At 38.5% G+C, this 17,428-nt stretch overlaps 3 protein-coding genes across 4 annotated transcripts; 1 reads left to right on the top strand and 2 right to left on the bottom strand.

The window, feature by feature from the left end:
- The first annotated feature begins 1,956 nt into the window (after nucleotides 1-1,956).
- LOC131779754 (alpha-N-acetylgalactosaminidase) lies at nucleotides 1,957-8,596 on the top strand. Its single transcript, XM_059096351.2, has 15 exons — nucleotides 1,957-2,143; nucleotides 2,897-2,966; nucleotides 3,315-3,396; nucleotides 3,810-3,902; nucleotides 4,040-4,076; nucleotides 4,403-4,467; nucleotides 4,940-5,104; nucleotides 5,255-5,314; nucleotides 5,405-5,506; nucleotides 5,842-5,916; nucleotides 6,677-6,741; nucleotides 6,982-7,039; nucleotides 7,392-7,502; nucleotides 7,631-7,791; nucleotides 8,233-8,596. The coding sequence occupies exons 1-14, from the start codon at nucleotides 2,035-2,037 to the stop codon at nucleotides 7,763-7,765; spliced, it is 1,227 nt and encodes a 408-aa protein (XP_058952334.2). The 5' UTR covers nucleotides 1,957-2,034; the 3' UTR covers nucleotides 7,766-7,791; nucleotides 8,233-8,596.
- A 132-nt stretch (nucleotides 8,597-8,728) lies between these two features.
- On the bottom strand, nucleotides 8,729-11,539 carry LOC131779756 (protein disulfide-isomerase A3-like). Its single transcript, XM_059096352.2, has 4 exons — nucleotides 11,348-11,539; nucleotides 10,663-10,747; nucleotides 10,248-10,371; nucleotides 8,729-10,071 (listed from the first exon to the last, which is right to left on the bottom strand). Exons 1-4 carry the CDS (start codon nucleotides 11,494-11,496, stop codon nucleotides 9,875-9,877), a joined length of 555 nt encoding a protein of 184 aa, XP_058952335.1. The 5' UTR covers nucleotides 11,497-11,539; the 3' UTR covers nucleotides 8,729-9,874.
- A 1,258-nt stretch (nucleotides 11,540-12,797) lies between these two features.
- On the bottom strand, nucleotides 12,798-16,859 carry LOC131779752 (uncharacterized). Of its 2 annotated transcripts, none has more exons than XM_059096348.2 (5): nucleotides 16,709-16,859; nucleotides 15,466-15,550; nucleotides 15,139-15,259; nucleotides 13,851-14,998; nucleotides 12,798-13,638 (listed from the first exon to the last, which is right to left on the bottom strand). In XM_059096348.2, exons 1-5 carry the CDS (start codon nucleotides 16,849-16,851, stop codon nucleotides 13,285-13,287), a joined length of 1,851 nt encoding a protein of 616 aa, XP_058952331.2. In that variant the 5' UTR covers nucleotides 16,852-16,859; the 3' UTR covers nucleotides 12,798-13,284. The 2 variants fall into 2 exon arrangements, with proteins under 2 accessions (XP_058952331.2, XP_058952332.2); XM_059096349.2 differs by having other exon boundaries at nucleotides 12,798-13,635.
- Nucleotides 16,860-17,428: the final 569 nt, after the last annotated feature.

Here is a 17,428-nt window from a genome sequence, read left to right as displayed (position 1 = left end):
TTACTCGCGTAACCTCGAATCACTCTGGCTGAGTTACCGAGCGGCTGTTATGCCATTTAACTGAGCCTTTTAAACCAATGTTAAGCAATGCTAGCTAGGAACATACCCTCTTTCTTAGTTACGTCCGTATAGCGAGCTGCAAAAGGCTGATGAATCTGACATGGTGTGGACACTAGACTCAACAAGACCCGGGAAAGAGCTACCGGCTGTAGTCATCGTTAAGGAGCTCACGATGAACTCCCAGCCAAGCAGGGTAATCTTCTAACGCAGCTAGCTCGACAGAACAACACTCCCTGCACAATGAACGTAATTGAAAAAAAAAACAACAAACAAAAAATGCAGGTCTTGCATTTCCAGGAGACCCTCACTCAACGTGTCCAAATTCCATAATGAACATCTGAAAAAGTGTTGTTCCAGTAGTTTTTCAGACCGTTCAGAAATTTTTGTCACGACAACTGAATCACATGCGATCGTTACAACCAAGAGAATTATAACTGACCAGGAGTATGTTGACTACTGTACAAATGGAGTCTTGGTGAATTCAGCAAAATAACAATCATGGCTGGCGTTACAATAACATCCTCAAGGCTCAAGAAAAAAAACTTTCAAATTTATTCTAGGAAAACGAAATCAACGATGAATGGAAAAAGAAGGAGATGAATGTTGCAGTTGCCAAGAAAGTCGCTAAATCAGCCGGCAACTTTGAAAGTCCTCTTGAAAACACCTAAGAGCATTTTTCAATACGGTTTGGTTTGATTCATGTGATCTGTGCCTCAGGAGGGGGGTATCGGGGCCTATTAGAAAGCGCAAAACCGTTGAAAAAATCATCCAATACCGAAAAACCGAAAAAAGATTCGATCAACACCGAAAACCGCATGCAAAACTGTCAAAACCGATGCATTTTCACATCCAAGTTATTAAAACTCTGATCGATCCGATACAGTGGTGACAAGTGGAGTATACAGAGTAAACAACAATAATTTCACTACAGGATTTATGAATGCCATGGACTTGGCATTCGTATCTTCTAGTATCTGCTAAAATCAACAGCTGCTCTCTCGAAGACCTCGAGCGTGATCTCTGCGAACTCAGCAGCTGGTAATGGAGCTTAGTTAAATTAAGGAAATTCGCATTAAGTCCTCAATAGGATTGCAATTTTGCAGTCGCAAAAAGCTATAGCTCTGGAAAGTTTCATCCAAAATTCCTAATCTAACATTTCCATTTGCGAACTAAGACCTGAAAGTTTGGAGATTCTATTGGAATGTTGAATCAATCAGTCACATGTGGCCTGTAACTTGGTCACCAACTTCGAGGCGGCGTTGATAAAGACGAAACTCTGGCAATGTTCCGTGCTTAGCAGTACCCCACGTGTGGCCGTACCCTCCCCTCCCCCCCCCCCCACTTTTGGGGAGGGGGAGGATACTGCTGCGCGTAGGCTACCTAGGGATCCCTGCGATATTTCAATTGGTTTGTCATGCATTCCTCTCCATAACATTTGCCTTTAGCGGCTATTCGAGATCAGTGGAGGCGCGTAATTGCCGCTCAGATCGAAGAGAAACCGGAACCCAAATAGGTCAAATAGGGAAAAACCGGAAACCGTATCGGATATCAAATCTGAAAACCCAGTATTTTTCGCGGAAACCGAAAACCAAATGTTTAAAAACGGAATATCCGCCAACCGCAATGAACACCAAAACCGAAAAACCGAATTTTGGGGTACAAAAACCGAAAAACCGATCTAAAAATGGCCAAAACCGCAAAACCAAAAATCCAATGCCCCCCTCTCTCAGCGACGTCACGCGAAAACGATCTGCCTCAAGAGTCATATACAGAAGAAAGTGGAAAAAAGGTTTCACTCGGCATCTTCCGTGTTCTAACTTTTTTTTTTAGCTGAGAAGGATTTATTCATTGAAAATTTGTTACATCGGCTGAATTTATTTGGTCACCTATAGTTGCCGTTATATGACCAGTCAGGCCTGATGACCAGTATTGCGTTAATCTGATTGCGTGACCTTGCGATGTGAGAGGAGCAAAATGGCGCCCAGATTGTCTTGCTTGCTCTCTATGATTGTTTATGTGGCATCATGGCAGGAAAACTTCTTTGCAGAGTCTCTTAACAATGGCTTAGCCTTAACGCCACCAAGTGAGTTGCTGATATGATAATTTTTGGCTACTTTCGGCAGAGTCTTACAGATCAGTTTTGGTTCTATATCACATGATACTCAGCTGATCACTGACTTGTAGTCAGCTAGTTAAGTGTCCTCGACTAAAATCTCTCGTCTTCTTCTATCGCACCATGAGGCTAGCTGATTTCTTTCCACTAAAGTTTCTTTGTTGTTTTGTTACCAAATTCAGTTGTTGAACTTCATTTAGAAGTCAACTGAAAGCTGGGCAAGATTTCCGAAAAGCCCTATACTTTATTGAGCAGATTGCCTTTTGGACAACGGCTTTGTTCAAAAATAGTATGGGGTTGTACGGAAATCTTTTCCACATTTACATGAAGTTGTTTGCTTCAAAGATTAGGTAAGTGTTCGGCAAAATAGCTAAATTTCAGTAGCAGGGAACTCGGTCAAAGAAGAGTCACTCTTTGCAGGAGAGGTGTTTACCTTCACAGGTGTTGACAGACAAGATGAAGCTCAAAATGATTAATAAATTCTCCCGGAGTTTTCTGGGGACAAGGTGACGTTTTCCACCACATAGAGGGCATTAGAGATTTATCAGGGATGTAGACAGGATTTTCCCATGAGAGGTCCTACCCCTAGGGGGACTTATAAGGTTGTTTGTGACCATTGCTATAGATATAAATGATCACTTTTACCTGGCAGAGAAGGGATCACATGCATTCTATTGGCCACACCATTTTTATTAATAAAGCTGAATTTCTTTCCTTTTATAGTGGGATGGATGGATTGGGAGAGATTCCGTTGTAACACAGACTGCAAAAATGACCCAGACAACTGCATTGGGTAACTGCTTGATTTGTTGGTTTAAATTTATTAACAGTCCTTAAAAACAAAGGATGGGTTAGTTTTTTTCCTTTAGTTTTATTTAGTTTGACTACCTTTGAGTGGGGTGTCCATAAATTTTTCGGTAAATGGCTACTGATAATGCAATAGGCAGCTGTGCCATAGGGCAAAACTCAATCATGAGAGTCTGATGGCAGCTGCTAAACAGATGGCAATATTGGTGGGGGTTAACCAGCAGTATTTTTTATCTGAAACCCTTGCTGATCTATAATATGGAGAAGTTTGGTATGATTTAAAATTTTTTTGTTGCTTTTACTGTTTTCAGTGTTTTCAGTGTTTGTTTTTCAGTGAAAAATTATTCATGGATATGGCAACTCGCATGGCTGAGGATGGTTTTAAGGATGTTGGCTATAAATATGTATCTATTGATGTAAGGTTTGATAATTTTTGGCTTAAATTTATCAACATTTGTTGCTTGGTTTACTTGGAAAATTAAAGAGATCTGATTGTCAGGAAAGACTATTTGGACCAATTATTTTGTTGGTTCTAATGTATTGGGAGGAAGTGTTCTCCATGAATTTAATAAGTGTTGTATAGATTTATTACCAGATAGGCAGTTACAGGTAACTCAGAATGATTAGAAGGTAAAGAGTTGTGATCTTGCTGTGGAGAGATTTCAATTCACAAAGTTAACATATCTTTAACAAATATGATTTTACATTCACATTGCTTTACTTTCTAGTTTTCTGTCGTGTTTAGCACTTAGGTGGTTTATCAGTGATGACATTAGATGGATTAAGTCAAAATTTGTTGACAATTCATGAAAGTCTCTTTGATTTGTAGGATTGTTGGATGTCTCACAACCGAACGGCTGATGGCCAGCTTCAACCTGATCCTAGCAGATTTCCAAGTGGAATGAAAGCTCTTGCTGACTTTGTAAGTTTGTTATAGTGCTTTTAAGGTTGTTAAAAATTCAAATTTGGTGGGATTGTTGCTTTCTTGTTGTGTTTTTCTCTTAGTTTTAAAAAAGATAGACCAACTTTTCTCTAAAATTGTTTGTATTTTAATTTTAGATTCACTCGAAAGGATTAAAGCTGGGAATATATGCAGGTAGCAATTTATATTTTAACTCCCAAGATCTGATTGTTAACCCCCCTCCACTCCCCTCTCTCCAGCTGCTTTGAACACACTTCAATGCTAGGTACAAGAATTTGGTGTTAGATCAAGATAACAACTATTGCCTGATAAGTTTGAGTCTTCTCATTACCTGTTTGTTGGGTAATGTATGGATATTATTGGGAGAAAGTAACATGTTGATCACTTCAGGGAGTTCAAGGATTGAAGACCATCTATAAAGATATTATATATAATTTGTTCCTTATTCACTTCACAAACTTTACAATTGGTCAAAACATTTTTTTCTTACAATTCTTCAGATTATGGAACAAAAACTTGTGCAGGATATCCAGGAACCATTGATCACATTCAACAAGACATGGATGTAAGTTAACTGTTGTGTTGTTTGTTGCTACGAATAAGTTATTTTAGCTTCAGAACAGTACTAGTGAGAGGTGACCTTACTTTTGTCTGTTCACACTTCAAGTGACCATTGCATATATATTTTTTTCTTTATCCTTTAACCCTTAAGAGTGACTAGCATCCAAATTTCTCTCCACAACATCATCCTTGCATCAAACACTCAAGTTATGAGAATAAAGCAAATGATCACTAACTAAAGAAGCAACTGATTGTTAAACAAATTCTCCTTGCCAGCACATTTGGAAATGTATAGAGAACAGTATAGAGAATATGCATACTGATATTAGAGTGTAAAGGGTTAAAGTGCTGTGTAGAATATTTTTAACCCTTAAGGGCTCTGTATATATTTTTCAAAATACAATTTTATAGATGAATTTGTAATAATCTTTGTCTGGTCTATAATCCCTTTAATTTACTCAGTGATTCCTTTTCAGACATTTGCAGGCTGGGGAGTTGATTACTTAAAGCTGGACGGTTGCTATAGTGACCCTGACAAAATGGATACGGGTTACCCAATGGTTACTAAAGCCCTTAACAACACAGGCAGACCAATAGTATTTTCCTGCAGCTGGCCTGCGTATCAAAGTGCAAAGAAAACAGTGAGGATAGACTTCATTGTTATGATATTTTTCTTGGTGCACAATGTTGACTTCCATGCCTCAGAGGAATATAAACAATAATTAAAAGTAATAGACTGGTAATGTAAGCTATATGTGACTATTAAATGACATGCAGTGTTAATTTTACAGCCTAACTACACATGGATAGCTGAAAACTGTAATTTGTGGAGGAACTACGATGACATACAGGTACTGTGTTTATAAACAAAGCATATAAACTGAAATAGTTCACATACTAATACACTTATGTTAATCTTGTTCCTAATTATTTTTCTACAGGATTCTTGGCAAAGTGTTACATCAATTGTTAAGTGGTATGGTGACCATCAAGATGAAATGATTCCAGTTGCAGGACCAGGAAACTGGAATGACCCTGATATGGTGAAGAAAATAAAATGATTTAATTACCACAGCTACACTGAAAAAAAGAAAAAAAAAAGGGAAAAAATGATTTTAAGGAGTTTCTGATTCCTCACAGCCACATTAGGGGGACAGTTAATCCTGATATCTCACTCATCTTCTGGTGTATGAGGAGTAGCTAAAAGCTATTGAGATAAAAAAAAATGTCTCTGGATGCAGAGTGTTCAAGGTTATGCTTATGCCTATCCCAGGTGTAGTTGAGCTTGATTTGTAAATTGATCCTGTTATTGATTTTAGATTCATATCAGGATTATTGAAAATCTGAATTTATTTGAATGTATGTTGTTCTATTTCAGCTCATTATTGGTGATTTCAGTTTAAGTTTTGAACAGTCAAAGGCACAGTTTGCTCTGTGGTCTGTTATGGCATCTGTAAGTATCTTTTATATAGATGAATAGTGTATTTTACTTGAACAATTAGGCAAACAGTGATTTTGATAGCTCTTACACAAGGACAGAATAAGTAAGGGAAGAAGTTGAAATATTTTATATGATGCTTTGTCACTAAAATATATTAAAATTAATTAAAGTTTTATTAATTATTATTAAAGTTTATTATTAGCTTTGTCACAAATACATCACAAATACAATAGAACCACACTAACTCAAACTCCTAAGGGAAATGAAAAATAAGGCAAGTTACATTGGGGCTCTAGTTAATCAGGATGAAATTTGAATTTGAATTATCCTGTTAATGATTAATAAGGAATCATGGTTTTACCATTCTTTTACAATCAATAGTCATTTTGGCACATTCAGTTTGTTTAAATGAACTTTTTGATGTGACTGTTTAGTCTGGGAAGTCAAGGTGAATGTAATCTAGATACTGGATGTGTCAACCAGCCATGTTCAGACATTTTAATGACCTTTTTACTTAAGTTTGAGTTATCATGATAAATTGGAACTAGGGAAAATTAAAATTAGTCTGAGTTAAGAGGGAGTTTGAGTCAACTAAGTTCAAGTTAGCTTCAGTAAATGATTCAAAAATGGTCTCAAATCCATCAAATTTTGTTGGAGTTAGCAGGGAGTTTGAGTTAATTGGTTTCTACTGTATTCATAGTTTTAAATCAGATGATCTCAAGGCTATCAACTGTGGTTGTGAACTGAATCAATGTGATTTGACTTTTTTCAGCCCCTAATTATGTCCACTGATCTTCGTAACATTGCACCATGGGCAAAAGAAATCCTTCAAAATGGGTAAATTGGAGACTTCTTAATTAACTCTGTATTCAGAATAATTTATGTATAATTTGGGAGCTAAGAGTTTTTCTGATCAGTTAATAAAATTGCAGCTAAAACTGCTAAAATTTGGAAAATGTTTTCTTGAGAGGTAATAGTTTAATGGTTAAATGTATTTGCCAACCTCAAAACAGGGCCAGCCATCAATCAGTCAGTCAAACAGTTACTTGAAGAAACCCATTCTTGTTTATTTTTCAGTGATGTGATAGCTGTCAATCAGGACAAACTGGGGAGAATGGGAAGGAGAGTTCTGCTGGTAAGGAATTCATATCTTCAGCTCTTTAGGGTATTAGTTATGAGTTGCTGACATGCTGGTATGATCTCATGCTGATCATTCTCTCAAACAATCTTATGAATTTGGGCTCATTGAATGCTTTATTGTATGTTTTTCGTTAACCCTTAAGAGTGACTAGTGTCTAATTTCTCTTTAAAATATCACCCCTGAATCATACATTAAAGTCACAAGACTATATAGAATTATCGCCAACTAAAGAAGCTCTTGATTGTTAAACAAATTCTCTTTGTCAGCTCCCCAGGAAATGTATTGAGGACTGTATGGAGATTATGCATACTGGGTTTAGATGCCATGTTATTGTTTGCTATTTCAGGATGGAAATCAAGAGATCTGGGCACGGCCCTTGTCTGATGGATCAGTTGCTGTGGTGTTATTTTCACACTCAGAGTCTACCCCTGAAACTATGGAAGCAAGTTTTAAATTGGTTAGTAACATAGAGTAATTGTATTAATGATGTTGCTTTACAAAATGTCCCCAAAAAGTTGAAGGTTATCAAAGATAAAAACATATTATTTAATAGACTGAAGTAATTGTGTTTTTTTTTTCCTTCAGGTTGGTTTAAGTGCTGAGAAAGCTAAGGCACGTGACCTGTTTGAACACAAGGAACTTGGGACATTCATGGGAAGCTTCCATGCCATTGTAAACCCAAGTGGTGTAGTGATGGTCAGATTGTCGCCATTAGAGTGACGATCTTGGATGTCTAATGAAACTTGGTAAGGCCAGTACTGAAACAATTGTTATAGAATTTTTTCTCGGGACGTTAATAAATCTAAATCGGTTGCTCAATTACCACCAACTTATATTTAGAAAGGCTTCCTAGTCTAACAGGAAACGGAAAACCGGCATAAAAATGGTTCAAATTCGAAAATGCATCGAGGGCTATGATCTAAACGGGCATGAAATAGTGGTTGGCATTTATTTAGACAAGTGAGTAGGAAAAACTAGAAACTGCTTTTCTGTGGTATGAAAAACTGAAAAGCGAATGCCGAAAGGGGGAAAACCGAACCTCTTTACATGTAACTATTAAACCTAAAAAGTATTTTTCACATTCTCGCTTGAAAGTTTGGTTTGGGAATTGCACTCATCATATTTCTTATTCCTCTTATCATTATCCAATTAATTTTTCATCGTTCTGTTTTACTTTTCCATCTCAGACTGGACCTGCGGACACAACAAGCTTTTACAGACTACCTTTTTTCGTTTGTTGGTTTTCTATTTTTGCATTGAAAGAATGCATATTTGTGATTCCGTCAACAGGTTTTTTCTTCATTTCTCGTCTTTTACTTAGAACCCAAATAAATTAAATTTGCTTAGAATAAGATAAATTTAGAACTAGGGAGGCTATGTTACAGGAATACTACACGTTTTCCTGGTACGTCGAAATATTGTGCATTGAAAATATAACTTTTATAAAAATCGTCTTATTTGAACTGGAGGTAGAACTTCCAGTCAACTAGTTATGGGGCTGTTTTGTAGTCTTGTTTGCTCAAACCAGATTAAACATAATTTTTCACTTAAGACATTGTGTTTAAAATGTTCGTTTAGATTTTGCGCTATGTTTTCTGATGGCTTGAAATTGCACAGAGTATATTAAATTTTCTGAGTTTTTGCTCTTGGCTGTAAATTTTTGTTATCAAACAAGCCTCAATTTCGGCAGTGATATTTCCCGCCATTTTCACCGTCCTCGGGAAATTCCAACGTGGCGATAATAATCCTCTATTATCTACTACTAATAAGAAATTATTCTAACCAAATTAGCTTGTGTCTTAAGTGTTAACTCAGTCCCCTCCCTATTGTCATCAGCTAAACGCAAAATCTCTGCCTGTCTTAATTGTCTGTTGAAGTTAAAACTCTGTGCGCGGCCGTACGCCCTAACGCCGTGAAAGATGCGCAGGTCATCAATCCCTGGATTCACATTCATCTCTGATTTACCGAAGCACTTTAGGTCTTAGGGTGTCAGGAAGACCTACAAATTGGTTTGACTCAAGTTGTAGAGTGCTCCACGTTAAAAATGATAAATTTGTTCTGGTTCAGTCGAATGTGATCTTCATGGAAACAAATTTATTTGTTGTGAAACCTAACATGTCTTCCAGATCTGAAATGAGATTAGAATCTGCTTCATCTGGATTCTTGTCTATTTTAGTTGCTTTCACTCCTTGCAAGAATAGTCTCTACTCTGTAAATTGTCTGCTTTTCAGTAAATCAACACCAAATTTTTCTACAGCTCCGTTACCACTAGTTTTTCTGCTGCTCTATTTATGGCAGATTTATGGCAGATTTAGACAGAAGAAAAAAATTAATTTTCACACGTTCAAACCTCCATTTTGTAACGACTAAGTGTAAGTGTTCTTGATGCCTCAATATCAGGGGCCATTTCAAATCTGATAAAAAACTCTTAAGTTGGCGTTTAATTAAACAAAACAAACATAGCACATTTTTTGACAAGTTGAAATTTTTCATTCCAGAGAAATTCATTTGAAATACTTTCACTTTAAAGTAATGCTAGTGTTGGAATAAATTGTTCGAAAGTAGATAAACAGGCTTAAGAGGAAGGAATATCTTCCCTCGATTAATTTTTACAAAAAGCATATAATTTTCTCATTACTAGCACGCTTCAAAATGCAACATTTTTACAAGTTCAGCGACTGCGTATAATATGATTGAAATAATATGGTTTAGCACGGAAACTAGACCTCTTTTCCATGAGTGAACTGCTGTAGCCATTGATCATTAGGCTCTCATAAATTGCTGCGGGTCTATGTTAAGTGTTAATTTTTTTTGGGCATATTTTCAGCCTTATCCTCTTTTCCAGCCGGGTGGGTTCTGATAAGGGACATTTCCAGGACTCACTGCCGTATAAGTCCATCCGTTTTGGTACCAGGGGCCATACGGGTTCTCTTTGATTGCCGACGGGTTTTCCTGGGGTTGGTCCTGACCAATATTATCTGGCACTTTTTGTTTAATAAGGCTGCTCACAAATCTTTCAATAGAAGCTGGAAAAGAAAAGGAAAATTTAATCAAAGAGTGAAGTAGATCTTTTGAAATATCTTTTATAAGTACGATATACCTATCTTGATTAAAATATAATGATTAGCATCACCGCTGACTAATTAAGAGAACATGAGTAACGAAGACACTCGGGCACCATTAACACGCCTTGCAGACCTACCTTTGTCTTGGTTTCCGCTGTATTCTCCCGCATATTGCCCTCGGCGGAAAACTTTCAATTGAGGCCAGCTGTGTACATTGAATCTGTTTTCGCAGATGCTTCTTCCCTCGCCGAAGCAATCAATCTGTTCAGAACAGTAATCGATTCTTTAGGAGGCCTGAGTTCTATCTTTCGTATCAGGCAAATATGGTACTCGTATCACAATATCTCTTGAGAAATCGTGTTGAATAGGCTTTTGATGAGGGGGAAAGCTATAATCTTAAGTTCTATGGAGAGCTAAGCTGTCTATGAAGATGGAGCAGTGGTCTGGAAGGAGTACTCGCCCACTCTCATGCCCTTCTTCATCTCTGCACTGCATGGCTGTAGGGGCCTTGCACTAGATTTCTATAGCTCTAAGTAAAGTAACAATACAAACCTTAGCGAAAACAAATTTTCCCTTCTGAGCAAAATCCTTCGCGGCTTTGTCGAACTCAGGCTTTAATCTGGCACAGTCGCTGCACCTGAGGGGGAGGGGTGGATTACATTGTCATTTGTTTTTACTGGTTCCTTGTATTAATGGCACTATCCCTTTTTGAACAAGAAACGTTAAAGGTCGGGAGGGGACTGAGTTATCACTTAAGATACAAGCTAATTTGGTTAGAATAATTTCTTATTGGTAGTGGCGAAGAACACGGCGTCAAGGAGTGACTTTGTTACAGACAGAATTCGGAATTCATTCGATTTTCTTTTAAAGAGGTAAAATGGAAATGTTTTGAGTGCAATAAAATGTTAAAACAGTTCGTCAAAATATGTATTAGAAACACCAATGACAAGTAAGATTAACTCTTACCGAGGAAAAATAAATCATAAGCCAGACGAAAACTTTTGTGACATGTATAAATGTCCTACCTGTCGTACAACTCATCCGTAAACTTATAAACAACTTGATTCTTTATCACCCGTTTGTCTTAAAATAGACGCTCTAGGTTTGAGCCGTGTACTTAGGAAACAACCACTGATTATGTCTTTCTAAAATTTGCCCATGAAATTCTTTGTTTACTACTTATTCGTTTTTCAGTTATGTTGTGAGCACGGACCAAAAAATAAAAGTCAAAACTTACCAAGGTGCATAAAAGTCTACCAACATCGTCTCTTTGTCTTTCAAAAAGTGGTCAAAATCGTTGTCAGTCAATTTGAAGACTGGATCGGCTGGAGCGCCAAAAATTGTCCCTACAAGGGACAAGGCTATGGAAAGTATAGCCGTAATCATTTTTCACTTGTTTGAGGGATTCGGGTGCGATCTACGAGAAAATCGAAAATATTTATTTAAGGCACTCCACATTCTACCCTTCATATGTCATATTCGAGCACTCTGATTGGTTAATGTTGTCGCCTCCGCCAATCAATGAGTAGTTTTTGTATTGCATCACGTTATTCGAAGTGTAAGTAATGGGATCAATGTGGTATCACCCACAAAATTACCGGTATTATTTCACCAAAGATCTGGTTTTGCAAATTTTTCACTGATTTACCATCATAAAATCAGGCCAGAAATGTTTTCTACTTCACGTTCTTGTTCTATTGACTATCGCGTTGCGTGTATGTCTTATATCTGTTTACTGTATATCGTTTCTCTCACGGTGATTGCCTACAACAGGTGTGTAGTTTTGCTTAACTGTTGAATTAAATTTCAACCTGTCGGTGATTTGATTATCAAACAAGTGACCTGTTCAGGTAATGTAGAATTTGTTTATCTTAGTGATAGTAAAAATCAACTCAGTGTCAAGAAAAAAGCAGTCGTCGAGGGTGGGTTTCTCACACTGTGATACACATAAAATTATTTGGGTTAAAATAAACTCAAACACAAGTCAGTGCAATGGACGAATCAAATGTCGGTACTACGAGGGCAAAGGTCACCCAGGCTGCATGGAAAATCACAGTCATATCATGTGCATCCCGTGAAATGGGCGGATAATTAAAAGATCTATCAACTGATTGATCTAAAACTGCTCTTATTTGACTTTGTTTGCAAGGATTTTGTCTGTTTTCGTCCTCTCGAGTTTGCCAAATAAAAATACTCAAGCTTTTCGATATCGATATTAAACGCGACTTTGCTACACAAGCTGGAGAACTCAATATCGCGAATTTTCCTTGGGATACACGGAGACCTTATCTCGGAGACAATTCCCATTTTTGTACCAACCCGAAACTGAGTTCCCCATTGAGCTGGTTTAATTTCGTGTGATCAGCTGAGGATTTATTGAAGAAGCACAGTGATGTCGTCAGCGTGTGCAGCACAACGCCTGTTGCTGAGTCCTAGAAAGATTATTCGTCAACCCCTGAATCAAATATTAAGGTAACTGTAATAAAGGAAATGATCACCAACTTGGGTAGCTCTTGATTGCCGAACAATTTCTCCTGGTCAGCTTCTTAAGATGTGTATAGAGAACAGTATGGAGAATATGCATACTGATTTTTGGGTGTAGCGGGTTGATTGGAAATCATTCACATTGAAACTCTTTGGAAAACATATGCTAAATAACTTTCCAATACATTTATAAGGAACACTGATTAATAAAAAAATAATTTTATTTCCATTTGTACTCCGACTTTTACAAAATATGATTTTACTGGATTTATAATTAGCAGTGTGGCCGTTTTAATTCTTCATAGTTCATTTCTGTTTTCTTCCGCAACACGAGAGAGAGGAAGGAAAAATGTTTTAATCAGAGATGAAAAGACAAGGAATCGCTATCAGTCGAGCCAACAAGTCTCCATACTGATAAAATTATTATATTTCTTTTCTAACGCATTTCATTGATTTTTCGATGGACCAAATGACGACACTGGATCGAAGACTATCACGTTCAAACGATTCCCACCTGCAGATTGATTTGATAGGAACATCGAACCTGGATACGCCAAAAGAAATGTCACTAATTAATTCAGGGTGAAGAGAATTCTTCACTGAAAATCAGACAGCAATTTTGGGTTTAAAAACATCCTTGTTCCATACTCGGAATAACGTTAGGTGTCTCTCGCCTCTTAATTTAGCTCTTCACCGGGATTCAGGTTTTAAACCCGACCCACTACCACTGTGGGTCTCGCCAGTCATAGCATCCTCAGTGCTACCCTGGTGAGGTGTATTTTGTGTCTGGACCCCAGATCCAGATCCCACTTGTTCAGGAGACGCTGCAGCGACCTGGGGCTTAGCCCTTTCACCATCAACGTGTACCTCCTCACTGGGCTTAGCCTTCTGTGCACTTTTTGACACAGCATTCCTAAGGGCATCCTGGATGGCGCTCTCAATGTCTGCTTTCAGATCTTTCAGAGCTGAAGTGTCTGGTTTTGATGGCGCACTGCTTGGCTGTTCAGGGAGAGATAAAGGAAACTTCTCCTCAGGTTGAGCCTGCTGCAAATCAAACAGACACGGAAAGTTACAAAGAAATCAATCTTTGGATTGAATCGTTCGGAACATCGGTGTTCCTAAGCCTTTAACGGTCGCTTGAATTCGAGGGCCTTTTTCTTATAGCTTATATTCTATGTATTTTTTTCATTGAGGTATGTATTTTGAGGCACCTGAAATTAGAGCCGAGTTTCAGAATTAATACCGAGCGGAAGTACCTGCTGCTGCTTGTAGGTTTGTTGGTCTCTCTGTGGCTCTTGCTGAAATTGTTTTCGCGGCTCTTGCTGAAATTGTTGTTGTGGCTCTTGTTGAAGCTGTTGTTGTTGTTTTTGCTGGTGTTGCTGGGGCTCTTGTTGAAATTGCTGTTGCTGCTGGTTTTGCTGTGGCTCCTGTTGAAATTGCTGTTGCTGCTGGTTTTGCTGTGGCTCCTGTTGAAACTGCTGTTGTGACTTCTGTGTGAACTGTTGTCTCTGTTGTTTTGGCTGTCGGTTGTATTGCTGCCGGGAACCTTGTTTAAATTGCTGCTGTCGCTGGTGTTGTTGATTGTTATAATAAGCTGCCTGGCTGTTGACTCGAGCTGTACCAGGTCGACGGTTGTAGGCAGGTTTTCTGACAGCAGCAGGGCGCGGTGCAGGTCTCCTTTGCTTCCCAAGATGCTGCTCTTTCCCGTGACCCATTTTACTTCTGTAATACGGACTACTGGCCATGCCTTGATATCCGTAAGGACTACCAAACTGGTTGGGATAACCCATGGTATTCACACCGTATCCAGCTTGGGGATACGCACGGTTGATCTGCACATTCTGGGCTGCTAGGGCCTCTGGTCGATAATACCCGCGATAAGGCTGGGGCTGAGCGAATGCATTTACACCGGGACGAGGCGGATGAGTAACCGCGCCCGGAAAAGCTTGCGGATTGGGATTCACGTTTGCTTTACTTGCCGTCAGTTTCATTCTGTACTCTTTAAGGCGACGCTGATAGTTCTTGTAGGCTGCGATCATTTTAAGTTTAGCTCTATAAATGTCGAGTGACGACAAACTACCAAATTTCGACTGCAAAGAGTCTGGGCTCGCTTGTTGCTTGCCCAGAAAAGCGGCCAGGTTAGCTGGATGATGCGCATGCGCTGACGCACCGTAAAACGAGTTCATAAGAGATGGGTTCTTCGCGTGCATGTTTGCTTGATTGGCGAAAGTCGGCGCAGCGGCCGCGGCTGCTGCCTGAATTGCAGGAGCATGGTGCGAAGCTAATAATTGAGCGTGAGGCCTGTAGTTAATTGACTGAGCCAAAGGTGTAGCCAAACTGTTGACCAGCGGTGCACGTTGCGAGAACGTTGAGGCCACCGAATCCACATACCGCATCAGTGAGCCTGCGCAGAGTAAAATATATTGCAAAGGTTTATTACTTATGATATGTTCACGATTTTCACTGTCACCATGTCGATGATAGAAGTTTCCTCTTAGCCTTCATCGACGCAGTGAATAGTAACTACTCTCTTCACTCACTAACCTCTGTCTCGCTGTCCAACATAATCTCCAACGTATTGACCATACTTGAACAGCTTAATAGTGGGATAACCCTGTATGTTAAACCGCTGACACAACTGTTTGCCGTCGTTGACACAGTCCACCTTTCAAGAGAATAAATAAGAAAATGAATAAAATAAATATACTTAAGCATGAAACAGTGAATATATAGCTAAATATAAGTTAACTGGCAAACTATTTAGTGCCAAGCTAGAATGCGTCATAGCCGCATTTTCGCTTTAAGCAGCAACATTTCACATCGCACACGACCCCCTCCCCTCCCCATACGTACTAAGCACGGTGAACTCACCTTTGCAAACACATACATATTCTTTGAGGCGAGTTGGTCAGCGGCTGCATCAATCTCGGGACTCAGTTCTTTACAATGCGTACACCTGATAGAGATAAAATCAATGTCAAGCTACTAAAAAGTTAATGATCTGCGGAAGTTAAGATAAAACAATTGCTTGACGAGAAATAATACCCTTGAGGTCACTTCCCACCCTCTAAACTCTAAAACACAAAACAAAACAACACAAAAATCCGCGCTTGAACGAAACGTGCCATTGACTTGTCCCGGTAGCGTGTATACATCCTCGATCCCACCTTATTTGGACTATATGATTATTAATTTGAGAGGCTGCAATTCTTCTTATCGTTACATATTCCCATACATTCAACTGTGTTTCACGAACGTAGCTTCTCAAAAACCTCACTACATTATCTGGATTGGGAGGTGACAAAGTCGTAAAACACCTCAGCCGAATCCATCTTTCCTTTCACCATTAACAAAACGGTGGCTGATCATTTCAAGTCTGTGCATGATCATAGATTGAAAGGAATAAAAAAGACAGGTAGAGAAAAATGTTTGGTGGGGTCACATTCACCCGTGATTCTGCTTTGATCTGAATGGTTTCCACTCATAAATGTCAAGAAAACTATTCACTCGACTGAAAAAGAGCTTGACATAATTGATAAAATGACTCCAATAACAACAACACATGTCACTAAAACAACAGTTATGTTTGAAGTTAATAATTTTTTTTGGAGTCTACAGTTTGCAGGTAAGATCTCATAGAGTTGTGTTTTTTTTGTGCTCTCTGGACATTGTCGTGAATTTTCTATGTTCCTAAAACATTGCAATTGACGCCCACGATGTCATTCTAACTCTTCAAAACAAGGATGTGATGAAAGACCATCTACCTGCCGCCTGTTTATTAACTTGGAGAAGAAACATGTTTCTTACACTCCGTTAGAATTACGAACGAAAATACATAAAGTCCCATCTAATGGCTGTGAAAAACGCATAATTCTTCATCAAACATGAAGAAACAGCATTGAAAGCGAGAGCACTTTTAATAACTCATTTGCATGACAAACCTCTTAATTTGTCTTTTAACAATATTTGAATTGGAATAGATAAATAAGGGAGGGAAAACGCCCTTTAAAGAAGATGTTCGTTTGTACCAGTCAACAATATCGTAAGCTAGCGAACGCAGTCAAGCGTTTAATGCACGATTCTAAATGTCAATAAGTTTTCATGTACAACTCACCAAGGCGCGTAAAAATCTACCAGCATTATGTCTTTGTCCCGGATGTACCCTTCGAAGTCCCGTTCATTAAGATTGTACACATTATTGGAGCCAAGACATCCTGGCCAAGTAATTACAGCTAAAGCAACGAGAAAGGACAGCATTTTTAAGATCTTAGCTCCCAAACGCTAATGATATTATATTTCCAGGAGTTATATTTCATCTGAAGTGTGCGAAGTTTCTATTGGCTAAAGATGTTTAATCATTATTTATTTAAGGTAAATTACCTGAACTGAGCAACCCGCCGTCGAAGCAAGGATAAGATCAATTTATTTTCACTAAGAAAACACACCTTTATTTTGGCATTTTTCAAAATATTTACGTTTTCCTATTTATTCAAGGTTCAAAAATACGAGTGAAATATTAGGGAAAAGCAAATTGTGACTCAAAACAATTGTCACAAGGTGTCCCGTGCGGTGACAAAAGCTTGGGTCATGTCTCGAATGAGTTGTTAATCCGTCTTTTCTCTCAGGCGTTTTTAAATCAGATCACAGGTTGTCTTGTAAAGACAGGCGGTGCAAGGCTGTATACGTCCCTCCCAATTATTTCAAGTTCCAGTACCAAAAAAAAAAGGAAATCAGGGGTGCATTTGATAACAACCTAATCCACTTTTGAAAATAGATTAAATATTGCACATTCTAAAGTTCTTCAGCTCTTTTCAATCAGTCACTCGATGATGCT

Source organism: Pocillopora verrucosa, chromosome 4, assembly GCF_036669915.1.
Source record: "Pocillopora verrucosa isolate sample1 chromosome 4, ASM3666991v2, whole genome shotgun sequence".
NCBI lineage: Eukaryota > Metazoa > Cnidaria > Anthozoa > Scleractinia > Pocilloporidae > Pocillopora > Pocillopora verrucosa.
This window is presented reverse-complemented; position numbering and strand designations above follow the sequence as displayed.

Bases quoted from the DNA above. Each gene is read 5' to 3' on its own strand.
- LOC131779752 (XM_059096348.2), bottom strand. From the start codon at position 16,851: ATGCTGTCCTTTCTCGTTGCTTTAGCTGTAATTACTTGGCCAGGATGT. The intron at 15,260-15,465 runs GTGAGTTCACCG...TTCTCTTGAAAG, and splicing joins ATATGTATGTGTTTGCAAAG to GTGGACTGTGTCAACGACGG. The intron at 13,639-13,850 runs GTACTTCCGCTC...TTTGATTTGCAG, and splicing joins AAACCTACAAGCAGCAGCAG to CAGGCTCAACCTGAGGAGAA.
- LOC131779756 (XM_059096352.2), bottom strand. From the start codon at position 11,496: ATGATTACGGCTATACTTTCCATAGCCTTGTCCCTTGTAGGGACAATT. The intron at 10,372-10,662 runs GTTTGTATTGTT...TGTTCTGAACAG, and splicing joins GAAAATTTGTTTTCGCTAAG to ATTGATTGCTTCGGCGAGGG. The intron at 10,072-10,247 runs GTAGGTCTGCAA...TTTCTTTTCCAG, and splicing joins CAGCGGAAACCAAGACAAAG to CTTCTATTGAAAGATTTGTG.
- LOC131779754 (XM_059096351.2), top strand. From the start codon at position 2,035: ATGGCGCCCAGATTGTCTTGCTTGCTCTCTATGATTGTTTATGTGGCA. The intron at 3,397-3,809 runs GTAAGGTTTGAT...TTTGATTTGTAG, and splicing joins ATAAATATGTATCTATTGAT to GATTGTTGGATGTCTCACAA. The intron at 5,507-5,841 runs GTGAAGAAAATA...GTTCTATTTCAG, and splicing joins ACTGGAATGACCCTGATATG to CTCATTATTGGTGATTTCAG.